This window comes from Giraffa tippelskirchi, chromosome 6 (assembly GCF_054371585.1).
Source record: "Giraffa tippelskirchi isolate mGirTip1 chromosome 6, T2T-mGirTip1v1.2.pri, whole genome shotgun sequence".
Taxonomy (NCBI): Eukaryota; Metazoa; Chordata; class Mammalia; order Artiodactyla; family Giraffidae; genus Giraffa; species Giraffa tippelskirchi.
In genome coordinates this window covers 38,532,501-38,545,815 of record NC_137280.1, presented here as the reverse complement: position 1 = coordinate 38,545,815, position 13,315 = coordinate 38,532,501, and the positions used below count along the sequence as shown (strand labels likewise).

Below are 13,315 nucleotides of genomic sequence, written 5' to 3'. Positions count from 1 at the left end.
TTTTTTTAGTTTAAAAAAATTTATTTATTTAATTGGAAGATAATTACAATATTGTGATGGCTTTTACTGTTCATAAACATGAATCAGCCATAGGTATACACTTGTCCCCACAGGGAAAGTGAAAGTTGCTCAGTCATGTCCGACTCTTTGCAACCCCATTGACTGTACAGTCCATGAAATTCTCCAGGCCAGAATACTGGAGTGGGTAGCCTGTCCCTTCTCCAAGGGATCTTCTCAACCCAGGGATCACACGCAGGTCTCCCGCATTGCAGGTGGATTCTTTACCAGCTGAGCCATGAGGGAAGCCCACCTGTCCCCACAGGGAGGGAGATAGAAATTAGGCAAGGAGGATGCCTAAGGGGTAGGGCCAAAGGGTAGTCTCCTTCTTATGTTTTCTCATTGGAGGATACCTTGATGATATCAAGTGGCTATTCCTCCACCTTATTATCTGCTCCTCCTTCGTAACAAGTTGCTTTGGTTCTGAGGGGCTTCTAGATGTTTTCAATGCATTTCTGGGGTCTTTTTATAAGAAGAAAATTAGAACAGAAATAGTGTTTAAATAATTCAAACCTTAGTCTATCTGCAGGAACTCAAGATTCTGGACTGTCCATTATATACAATAATAGAAGAGACTACAAAGGTTATTTCAGAATTGAAGTTGACCCTTCCTGTTTGTAAGTCTTTGAATTAAAGGCTTTTCTAAAGCTAGATTAGGTGTCATAGAATCCCTTTCTATATACTTGATGTTATGATATTTTGATGTGCCATGAAAGAAGAATAAATACTGTTTACCTGGCACTCTGCTGACCAAAATTTATACCAACCTAGAGAAAAGATCCAGTTGTTAATAACCCAGGGATATTATAGAACCTTTAAATTTTCTTGTAGGGATTTTATAGCCAAGTTATGAGTCTTCTCTTGGCTTATCTCGTGAAGAAGATCACAGTCCTTTATCTTTCCATAGGAATGAATTACTCAGAGGAGGACTACCCACGTTCAAAGATGGTAAGATTCATCATAAGGTTTAATAAATTTATAAACACAATTTTCCACCCTCTAAGCTAAAAGATATTTCTCTTATGGTTTTTCTTTTTGATTTTTAAATTCATAATAATTTCCAATTGTGATACATATAAGATAAATACTTAAATTATTGTTTATATTTTTATGGGAAATATAAGTATATTTTGGATAATAATTTCCCAGATTTGAGTTTGATTTTTGCTTGACATTTATAAATAGCTAACAATTTTTGCTCAAGTTTTTCTTAAAAATAAAAGTGTGTGCCTTGCCTATGTTCTGCTTATTTATAAGTGGCCCTGGACTTGACAGTTCATTTGAAGCACATTAATTTAAGGCTAAGCACTGATTGAATACTGATAGAGTAAGGATATATTTCATTGGAAGAAAATAATTAGCATCTTAGCATTTTTCAGAATGTGCTTGTTTAAGCTTCTTCTCAAATAAATTTCAGCCTTCATGAGGGCAGCACCCATATCTGTATAGTCGCTGTATTCACAGTGATGGACACTATTGGCAAATTCTTGATAAATATCTTCAATAATACATGAAAAAAAAATAGATGAATGTTAATTACAAACATAAATAGAACACTTCAGTTTACTATACTGCTGGAATCTGCCTCTCCTCTTGAAATCTAGTTGTTGAAAAAAAAATGCAACCTTAAAAACATCTGGGTCTGTCTTGGAAAATTCCATAGGGAAAACTATCTTCCAGCATAATCTAAATGGGTTTTTATATTAGAACCATAGATAGTTGCAGTCGGAAGGGATACAGCACAGTCCCCTTGTTTAACCCATAATGAAACTGCAGTTCAGAGAAGTTTCTGGGAAATATCACACAACTACAGGGCACAGCCAATGAGAATCCAATGTGTGTATGAGTGTGTGTGCATTCCCTTTAGCAAATCGTTCAACATTTTTTACCTCAGTTGGCTCAATTCCTCCCATATCCAGAGATTCTATAATATTGAAAATAACTTCTGTGATGCTGGAGATGTTTTCATTTGTGGAATTCTTCCAAGCAAAGGAAGATTTTCAGTTGCTCCAGTTTCTATGATGACTACAGGGCCAGCTGACCGCCTTGGGATTGGAAAGCTTAACTGCTTGAGATAGGACAAGAATTGCCTGAAAGGTGACAACTTGCAGGAAAAATGGGGTGGGCCATTTCTTTCTTGAAATGAAGCAGGGTGCAGATTAGGAATCGTTGTGGTTTGCCAGAAGTTGCTGGTCCTAGAAGCCTGTTTAAGTGCTCACTGTCAACAAGGAAATCATGGGCAGCACTTAAAGTGGCTCACCTCTGATTTATTCATAAACCTCACACGAGCACTTGGCTTTGTTCTTGCTCTAGTAAGGGGGACTGATGCCAATAAGCACTGGAATAAAGAGCTCCTTGCATGGTCCAGTAGTGAATAGCACTTTACCTCAAAGCCTGACCTCCTTTCCCAAGGTCTGTTATACCATAGTTGACTCTGATTGGCTGTGTGTCTTCCGCTGAATTGAGAGAAGAGGTTATAACAAGCATCGACTCTGTAAACGCCATAGTATACATAACAAGACCTGTGTAACTGGAACTCGGGTTCTAACTTAACCTAAAGGTTGTGGCATTCACGCTAAATGGAAAAGCTTCCTTTTCCCCTCTTTTTAAAGCTTGAAGAGTTTCACATTGAATAATGGTCAGAAAAAGATTGCTTCTTTCTAATTGAAGAAGACAATGACCTCGGAGGGAAACAGGTTTTGACAATCCCTTTCTCCATTAAAATGAATTTAGAGAGATTTAATAATGTAGGGAATTAAGGGTTCAAGAGTAAAACCCACCCTATACGGGGATAGAAACAAAGAAATGGGCTTGTGGATTGATTAGCCGTTTTAATCTGAGAAGCTTCATTTATTTATTTATTTATTTATTTATTTATTTATTTATTTGGTGCCACTTCACAGATCATGCTCCAGCTGCCCATGGGAGGGGAAGGGGCCTTTAAGAGACAGTCCGCTGGCTGGTTTGCTAGAGCAGAGGTTGAGTCAGGTTACTTAAATCCTCAGAGCAACATGCTAGTCTTTTTTTTTTTTTCTCCCCTTCCCTGATCCTGTCCACTCTGGCTTCCCTTTTCCTCCTTTTAATGAAGTTGGTCTCTTACTCCTTGAAGTGCATATATTTACACAAAAATTTCCTCAAATTTTCACAACACATTAACCCAGAAGAGCCATATTAGGAGATGGTGATGAGAGTTAATGATATATCTTTAGATAAAGCCTTCCTCCCGTGCAATCACATCAGAGTCATCAGCTCATTTGTCATGGCTGAAGTGAAAATGTCAGGACCAATGAGTGTATGAGTGCTGAAGGGGGCGAAAGGGCTTTGGGAGAAAGACATTTTTGTGCTGGGAGTTGGCCATGGCTTAGATTTAGCTCCAGGGAAATACTGGGATTAGCCAGCACTGTGTACAAATCCTTAGCATAACAGAATTAGTTGGGAAAATGGAGAGGTGGGGGTCATGAGGATGGGCATAATTCTGGAGACAGGCTCTAGGCTGCAGGCCAGAAACTACGGTAAAGAATGAGGTGGTTTATTAAAAGTATTTTTAGGCATGTGTTGTATGCAGTCTCATTGAATCCAGCAAGATTGAAGTGGCAGATTTGAATGGCATCAAGGGAAGATCTGCCATAATGTTCACTAAATATGTATATATGACTTTTTCTTTTTTTTCAGTTTTTTTTGATTGGCGGGTAATTGCTTTACGATGTTGTGGTGGTCTCTGTTGTAAATTAACGTGAATCAGTCATAAATAAATAAATAAAAATAAATATAAATACACACACACACACACACACACACACACACACACACACACACACACACACACACACACACACACACACACATATATATATATATATATCCCCTTCCGCTTGGGCCTCCCTCCCTCTTGGCTTTTGTTTTAAATTTAGCTGTATTTAAATAATTTTGACCATAACATTTAAAGATAATATTCATGCATAAAATACTTTTGACAGTACCTTAAGAGCGAAAGGTAATAATTTAAATAACAGTAATTATGGTGAAATACTTGTTGCATTGTAGGGTCGACAGAAAACCTAGAGGCTAAACTTTCTTTACACAGACTTTACTCTGAAACTTTAATTGAAAAGTAACTGATTTTCTTTAGCTACAGAAGTTCTTATCTTTGATAGGCCAGTACTAGCAGATTTATTTCATTTTGGATCCAGTGAACTGTTCTCTTTCAGATAATGTACCCATACAACCCTTTCTTGTTTAATTCTATTGATTTACAGTGTTAAAGTGAAATAATCTGATACCTGTTTCCTGCCCTTTGAGTATTTGTCCTCAAAGAGGCTGATTACTTTTTCCCCCAGCTCTTTAGCAGTTTTAAATGTATAATTATCATTGCATGTCATTTGATAGCTGCACTAATTGCTGCCAACTATTGTCTGTTTGCACTTAATGCTGAAACCTGATCAACATCCTGCTTTGGTTGATGTTTGGTGGTAAACTTTAATTAACTCTTATTGCATTGGAGAAGAGTTCAGGCTTGGTGCTAACTAATCATTTACCTTCATTATGTCCTGACAGCTCCACTTGTTCTTGGTCCTAATAGATACACCAGTCAGTAAATAAACCTGCAAACCTCATGCCTTGTAGTTCCTCCATACTGATATTTTGCTACTTAAAGTATAAGATAATTGGGCCCATATAATTATTTAGTTAGTTTAGTATCTCTAGTTCTGCAGACACTAATCTTAATTGCCTCTTTCATGCTGGACAATTTCATCTTAATAGAAACTGTAGATTTGAGATAACATTATTCCTTCAACATGGTTCCTATGCACATGCATCTTTTGAATCAATACAATTAAGCTTGTCTCCTGTTGGAATTCTTGTCATTATTTTTCCTGAAATACTTTTCCTGTAATGATATTGAAGTTAAAGTAATCAGGTTACCAGCAGATCATGTAAAATTCAACTCAAAATTGCTGGCTGCTTGATTTTAATTTGTCTGACATCAAGTTTGTTTGAAAAGGGATAATATGTGGGTAAACCAAGGAGCTTATAATTATGGCTGACGTTTGTTTGTTTATAATGAAATCTAATTAAACTTCATACATTTAAAACACAAAAGTTAATTACTGAATTGCTCACTTCACTTATGGACAGCAGTCAAATTAACTTTCAGGCCAAAAAAGAAGAAAAACACCCCACACACATTCACAGAAAGCAAAGAAAAGGCTCTTCATAATAGAAATAAAATAACCCACCAATCTGAGTGATCAAACATAAATTTGTCAATATTTCATCCAGAAGAAACCTGGCATTTCACTTAGGGTCTCTATTATGTTAGCCCTAATGTGGTTTTTAAGGTAACATGATTTAAAATATCTACATGGGTTATAAAAAGAGACTTGTATTTGATAGATTAAGAGTCTTGGATAGTAAGAGGCACTGGTAGTGATTTAAGAAATTACGCATATAACTTTCTTCATTAAAACTATTTTGAAATCATGTGAAATCACTGAAACCACTGCTCAGGGAATAGGAATGTTTGCTGGAATACCTGACTTGTGATTAATTTTATGAAGATAATTATGGTAGATTTAGCCTGCAAGGAATGACATTTTTCAAAAAAAAAAGATTGTGCTTACACTACTACACTGGTGTCATGTTGGTTATGAGATCATATTGGTGGGAATCATGAAATGCAAATAACTAAGCAGTTGTTTTCTCCTTTAAATATTTAGTTGTCCGCATTTAATAATGAATTTTATATCTTAATAGACAAAGAAGAAAAAAAATGCATGTATGTGTAAGGATATATTGTCTTCAAATTGTATATGAGAAAAATGTATTGTGGAATTGCTTTCACTAGCCTGGTAAATCTGAAGTCGAATATTCTACAGTTATAATTACCTTAATGAAACCAATTAAGATAAAATTTTTTAATGTCCCGATATGACAACGTAAAAGCATCATCAATTAAACACTTAAACTGGGAGTATGCCAGAGAGATTAGTCCATTACATTTTAAAGACTAGAAATATAAACATATACAAAACATGGCAAATATTATTTATAAATTTCTAAAACTAATTGATCCAGTACATGTTTTCCCAAGGAAAACTAAACGGTTCCATGTTTAAACTTTACATTTCAAAGTTTTATTTACTTGAAATTTCAATTATAGTTGGGATTGAGGAAGAGAGACTGGAGAGGGGAAAATGATTCTGTCCATTATTGAGATGCTTTGTAAAACTGATTATAATTTACATAACCTTTTAGTATTTCCAGAGAGTATATTTATATGTGTTTTAATATAACACTCATTGATTGATTTGTAGATTAATATTTATTTAGGGAAGAAAAATTAAAAGGCTCATAGAGTCATTTAACTCTAATCCAACTTTGCATAGATGAGACAAAGGGAAGATGATTAATACTTAAGTATATGGCTGGGTGATGGCATTCAGAGGTACCTTTCTCTTCTATAAAGAAAGCAAAAAGAAAAGTCAGTATATTCTCACAGTATTGGCAAACAACAGCTTTCTAGTAATGCTTTAGCTGATTAGGACATCCTTACCCTTTAATGAAGCAATCACTACAAAGCCCCAATGTCAGCTGGAATACTAGCAAAACAGTATCAAAGAAGAATCAGAAAGAGGCACTGAACATAATTACAGTTCATGTCCTTGTCTCACACCAATGCAAACTATTCATTTTCAATTAGAATGAATAAGAAAATTAGAAATCAACTAGATTGGTTAAAAGGACCAAAGTTTGTTTACAGAGGCTAGCTAAAGTATTAGGTCCATCTTGCTCACTGATTATGAAATTTTCCTGAAGCAAACAAATAAAATGAGTCATATAATGGTATAATTTGGTTAAGGAGAGATTATTGATTTCTCTCTAAGGAAAGTAGCTGGAGTTTGATTAAAGTCACGAAGAAAACTGAGGAAAATTCCTATTTCCCACAACTAATCAAATTAAGAACTATCAGAACCATTGGCAAGGGGTACTTTTCCTCTTCAGTCCTCCAACACGTGTGTTTAATGATTTGTGATTGTCGTATAAAGTCCATAGAGTTTTAGAGATGAGAGAGAAAATGAGGGAAGATGAGGCAGGGAAGATAGGAAGAGAAAGAAAAAGAAAAAACAAGAGACAGATCAATTCTAAGAGTCCTGTTTATGAGAAGGAAATAAATCTGTGTTGAATAGCTAATTTAGGTTTTAATGAGAAGAAAGAGGAAAACAGGGACTTCGTTGACTTACACACTCATGTTTGTCTTTGTCAACTTTCCCTCTTTAAAACTCTGCCTGGCTTAGGTGCTTACTATATTTGGTTACATCCTTCTATTCAAACTTAATTACCTTCTCCCCTTTGTCGTGACATGGGTGGAAAGTTTTTGCCGTGTCAGGAGAGGTCGTCACACATTCTTTTGCAGTTCTGTTCATTAATTCCTTCTTGCAGAAGCATTTTCTCTCGTGCTGGGAAGGTAGAAGTGTGTAACAGAAGAGCCCTGAAACATCAGCAGGAAGCTCTAAGCTGGTTAATGCAGTATAATTGTCTGGACATAGACTGGTCTTTGTTTGTGTGGTTCACTCCGAATCAGCTGTAATTAACTCCAGAGTGTTTCCAGATTGCCAGCAAAGAAAAATTACAGCTTTTCTGTTTTAAATTGTAAAGCTCACAAACATTAACTATGCAGATTGCTCTTACTTTGATATATTTCTATCCTGCAAGAAAAAACAATAACAAAAAAAGCTTATTTGCCCCGCCCCCACCTCTAAAAATGTGCTTTTGTTAGGTTATGTGATTTAGTGTCTATTGGAACATAATGGCCCCTTAAGAGTTGGGTTTGAAATCTTTTTACTTAATATTTTCAATCCTTTGACATCCTTGCATTTGCCTCCCGTCTTGCTAATGTTCTTAATACTGAAATGGGAAAGAACTTATGCAGTCTTTTATGAAATACTAAACAGATCCAAAAATAAGCAAATTGCAGAGAAAGCTGAGTAAAGAAAAGCACCAGCAACTGACTTAAAAGACTGAGATCAAAGATGCATTTTGATGTAACTGATGCTTCTACACAGGTACTTTACCTGTATTTTTGATATATCAAAAGCCAGACTGTGAGAAAAGGCCAATTTCACTACTCTCTCATCTTGGTCAGCACACCACACCCTTCTAAAAGCTTCTGTACAGTAGTTTGTAATTATGAATTCCAACATGGGTAAAAATGAGGTAGCAGTGTGAGCTAATACAGCCCAAGACACAAAAGATCTGTCAGCAAATGATGCAAAAAAGAAAAAAATCCAGCCAAAAATCTTCTTTTTTTCTTTCTTCTGAATTTAACAATAAGGAATTTAAGCTTCAATGTGGCTTTAGCGAGCGAAGAAAAGAAGCTCTTGGTGTCTGCATAATACCACTTTGATGGATTTTTTTCATCAGTTCTCTGTACGTGGCAACAAATAAACAAGTATAATTATACTTGTGAAGGTCTATTCATTGCTTTGTCAGCATTAGATATATGTGCCGTTTTCACACTGCGCCTCTCTTTTGTCTTTGGCTAACTCACTATGACATATTGATAGAGGATTTGGAATGGGGAAAAGGCCACAGCAGAGCCAGTGATGACCTTTTGGAAACTTGATATAATTCAAGGATTTTTATTTATTTTATATCTATATGTATATATATCGATACATTTTTAGGATTTGTGACTTGTTACTGAATCCCCTTTTACGTGACCAACTTTTAACCCATTCAAAATGAAATAAAGACTCGAAGTATCACGACATGGCAAAGAACAGATGAGAATAAAAACAATAGGCAAAAGGGCACAGTGGTCTTCTTTCCCAGCACTTTGCAGAGTGGCTAACCTAGCATTCCTTTCCCATTATTCTGTCCTCTTGATCAGATCACATTCTTTTTAATCATTTCACAAACACTATCTCACTCTGTCACCAAGGAGGGCTGGGACAATCTCAATTAAAAAACAGAGGTAAAACTGGCCTCTCTGATTTTGGGTTCTAATGGGAACCCTGCCTTCTGAATGCAAAGGAATTTGTCCATTGTTCAGAAGGCACCCTCTTTCATTAGCCAGGCTCCTCATAGGTGGGTTTGGTCATTTAGTAGAGCAGAGTTTAGGCAGAAGTGACTACAGGATGACAGTAAGGCAGAATGAGCCATAAAAGTTCCTTTCTGCAGGTTGTCCATTAGTTCCAAAAAAGGAATTTACATGATCAAAGTCAGTGATCTTGGGAATTGCTGAGAATACCCAAAACTGCGTACATGTATTCTAAGCAGGCCAGCTAGTATGTATTGTTCTGAATTTAGCATTAAAATTGTATCAGGTTTTCTCTTTGAGATTTCTTGAGGACTCGGGTGATTTTTTTTTTTTTTTTAATAGAATGTTTGGTAGTAGAGAATAGTAATTGGTGAAGACTAAATAGAAAACAGTTTAACAGGTGAAGCAACTTTTACAGTGAGTTTACTTGTTATAAAGTTATTTTGGAATGAATACTCTGGTATAAGTTAGATGGTTGTCTTTGTGGTCTTGTAACTGGGACTTATAAACTTTAGTGTAAATTTCCTAAATGGGTCATGTTGTTAAAAGAAAGATCTTGTCTGACGCTGGTGACAGTGAAATCACTTAGCATCATCTCTAGTGTCATGGTACATATTGATCTAAATAACTTTTTAACTGCACAAACTAAAGTGATTCCATCAAAATATGCTGGTAAACACCACCATGGTCATAGTATATGACTACAAATGTAAAAATCAGGTCATCTACTACTAGCTGTATCAATTCAGATAGTTTTGTAACTGTAGCTTTTGGAATGAAATGTAAATTTGATTGTAGAGAATATTTACTATTTTGATTGTAGAGAAGACTTACTAGTTTCTGATTAATGTGTAGTTTATGAGAAGAACTTGATAAGCAATTTTGTGTAAAGTTATGTGGGAGTACTGTAACAGAGTATGTCCTACCACATGGCTTCATCCTGTGATTGATTCTGTAGTATAGTTTTCATAACTTTTGTCTCATATCAATAAAGTCATTTTTGATAGTTACTCCTGATCCTATGAAGATAAAATGAAAAGGTAGAATCAATTAATACTTCATATAGAGAGACACTGATGTGATATTGCAGAGTCCATTCGGCATCTGGCCAAAATGATTAACTGTGCGTTACGTACGACTCATTTGAGGTGCATTTAGCATGTGTGTCATAATTTTAGTAAGTGTTTTTGTCAGCTGAGAACTGTTGTAGGCAGGGTATAGGTAAAACAGAAATTAAATAATAAGAATAGCTCAGAAGCTCCTTTATAAAGCTGTAAAGTGTTTGAGAACTTTTCTCACTCTTGTAATTAAGGTGAATAATCTTCCATATAGCTGCCTAAGTCATCATAGGAAAGAAAGAAAGAAAAAAAAAAGCTACTTTGAATCCTGGAACTTGATATTTTTATCTAGGATCATTAGTTTAGTGTTGCCACCTTGCTCCCCCTCCAAACCTCTAGTTTCTCCCTGCCTTCCTCATTTCTTTTAGTCTGGCATGGGACTTTATTTTAGACATTTTGGCTACCTTCAGTGTTTATACATGGTGCAGATTTGGTAAATGCCAAGGTAAATATGAATGTTTGTGGACTAATTAGAGAATTATTAGGTTTTCATGCTTATGGTGATTTATCAGATTATTTCAGAGGGTTTTTAAAAGCTGCATGCATGCCATGAAGATAATTAACCTGGAGCGCCTCAATAATTAAAATTACATACCACACTTTGTGATGTTTGATTCGTGTGCAATTAGAATGTCATTTTAACCATCTTAGATACCAAAATGAATTTTGATTTCATTTTCAATCTGTGCAGCTCTTTTGATGTATTTGAAACTGATCACTTCCTCTCTGATTTAGCTGGCAAGATGAAATTTGATTACAGTAAAGAGAGTATTAAGAAGTTATTCTTCATACTTAATATGCCACTGACCTCCAATGATGTCTTTCTTCTAGAAGAACTTTTAAAAAGGAATTTCTAAAATGCTTAGTAACGTTGGTGAGCCCAGGGTTTTGTTTCCTTCTTAGTTCTCTGCCCCTGTGAAGTCTATGCAATAGACTATAGGGGTGGGAGGGAAATCCATAGTGAATCACTGTGTGTCCATCCTCCCCAGTATAATAACTAGTGCAGTGTAGCCGTGTCAGAGGAGCCTGGCCGGCTACAGTCCATAGAGTAGCACACAAAGAGTTGTGTGCTCACAAAGAGTTGGACACAACCGAAGAGACTTAGCATGCACGCATGCATATAGTCATGTCTGCCTTCCTCATTTCAGAAATCATCAGCATACCTGAAAGTGTTGATAAATCTATGTGAGAGGGCTATTTGCCTTGAAGTTCTAGGTCCCTTCAGTTTTGAGATTTGAAAGAAGATGGCTTACCTTTTTGATAAAATCGAGACAGTGCCTATGCCGCAGACTGAAAAGAAGCACTAAACTTTCAGACCACTCAACTCTTGTGTACAGTGCCATCATTCTGCAAATGGAGAGATGTGCAGGGATTCAGAGACCTGTCAGCCCTAATCAGGCTGCTATACCAGTAGCTGAGGTTTGCAGGTACACACACAAGTGGGCATACACATACACACTCACACACAGAAGGGAAATGCAGCTTTACCAGCGTGTGCCTACCTTTCTCCTGGTACCTTCCCCTGCTACCCGAAATTGATACAGCTTTTATGAGACCAAGTGCTTTTTGGTCTCAACAAAGGGAGTTTACAGTCTAAGATGCTTGCCTGGAAAAAAAAAAAACTAAAAAAAAAAATGATGAAAGTATTTTCATCAGATGTGCTTGCATATGATTTGTTAAGCCAAGGGAGATGTTGATTGAGGCTGTGGTTGAAAGATGGGCAACTCAACCAGGATTGATAACATCAAAATGGTATCTGGAACGGTGTTCATTATGTATTGCAGTGGGGAAAAAAATAAAAAAAGCAGAGTGAATACAATTGTCCCCTAGGATGGTAGGACCGGTTGCAGTAAATATTAATTTCTGTTCTGGTGCCCAGTGAGGTGACCAAAGTGTGGGAGAGAATTGTGATTGGTGCTTAATCAGGGCCAGCCAGATACCTGCTGAGAGCTTTCACACAAGGAAGATTTGTAGTAAGCTGATTTACTGGCAAAATGAAAACCAGAGAAGAGTATGGTCCGTGCCGCCTGTGACTGTAATATTTCTAATTTTAAGGTTCCTTTATGGTTGGTCTCCCTCCCACCCTTATACCCGCCCCCCCACCTCCCCCCACCCCCCACTTCTACTCACTGCCTGATAAAGTAAAAGGTAAATTTTAAATTACAAGTTATTTGTGTTGTCCTTTTATTCCCGCTGTCGTCTATGAAAACCATTTACATTTCTATTAGAGTAAAGGGGGTTTTAAAGCTTTTACGTATATTATATCCATTTTCAGAAAACAGGAATGAAAAAAATATACAGCTTACTGATATGAATTTTATATTTGTGATGAATGCTCAGAGTGAATTCAAAAACACTCCGGATGTCTAGGCATGCCTGTGATAGCTATCTACATTATTTTGCTACATTTATACAAAGTCTGTCTGTGATAAATAGGTACGCTGGTTTTAAGTTTTCCCCCTCACCTTTTTAGATAGTCAAGTTTACAGCAGCTGTAAATTAGTGATGGGCTATTAGTGAGCTGTGTCATTATTTAATAAAAATGGCTCCTCTCACCTTATTTTTTATCCAGGTCCCTGACAGGCTGGATGAAATGAGATCCCCATGTAGCAATTGCCATGGAAACCTGTGACTCCCCTCCTATCTCAAGGCAGGAAAATGGGCAGAGCACATCAAAGCTATGTGGAACGGCACAACTTGATAATGAGGTGCCAGAGAAAGTTGCAGGAATGGAGCCTGACAGGGCAAACAGCTCCACAGATGACAACCTGAAAACGGATGAGCGCAAAAGTGAAGTCTTGCTGGGTTTCAGTGTCGAGAATGCAGCTGCCACTCAGGTTACCTCAGCCAAGGAGATCCCGTGCAACGAATGTGCCACCTCTTTTCCCAGTTTACAAAAATACATGGAACACCACTGCCCGAATGCCCGCCTTCCCGTCTTGAAGGATGACAACGAGAGCGAGATCAGCGAGTTAGAGGATAGTGACGTGGAAAATCTCACAGGGGAGATCGTTTACCAGCCTGATGGGTCAGCTTATATAATCGAGGACTCCAAAGAAAGTGGGCAGAATGCACAGAGCGGGGCAAACAGCAAACTCTT

General features: G+C 36.8%; 1 protein-coding gene across 1 annotated transcript in view; it reads left to right on the top strand.

The window, feature by feature from the left end:
• Positions 1–13,315, top strand: part of ZFHX4 (zinc finger homeobox 4) — a 210,733-nt gene that overhangs the window by 10,730 nt on the left and 186,688 nt on the right. Inside the window, exon 2 of the mRNA XM_081504391.1 lies at positions 12,788–13,315. This exon is cut by the window's right edge and continues 2,108 nt beyond it. Coding sequence (XP_081360517.1) covers positions 12,834–13,315 — 482 coding nt within the window. The 5' untranslated portion in view covers positions 12,788–12,833. The remainder of the gene's footprint in view (positions 1–12,787) is intronic.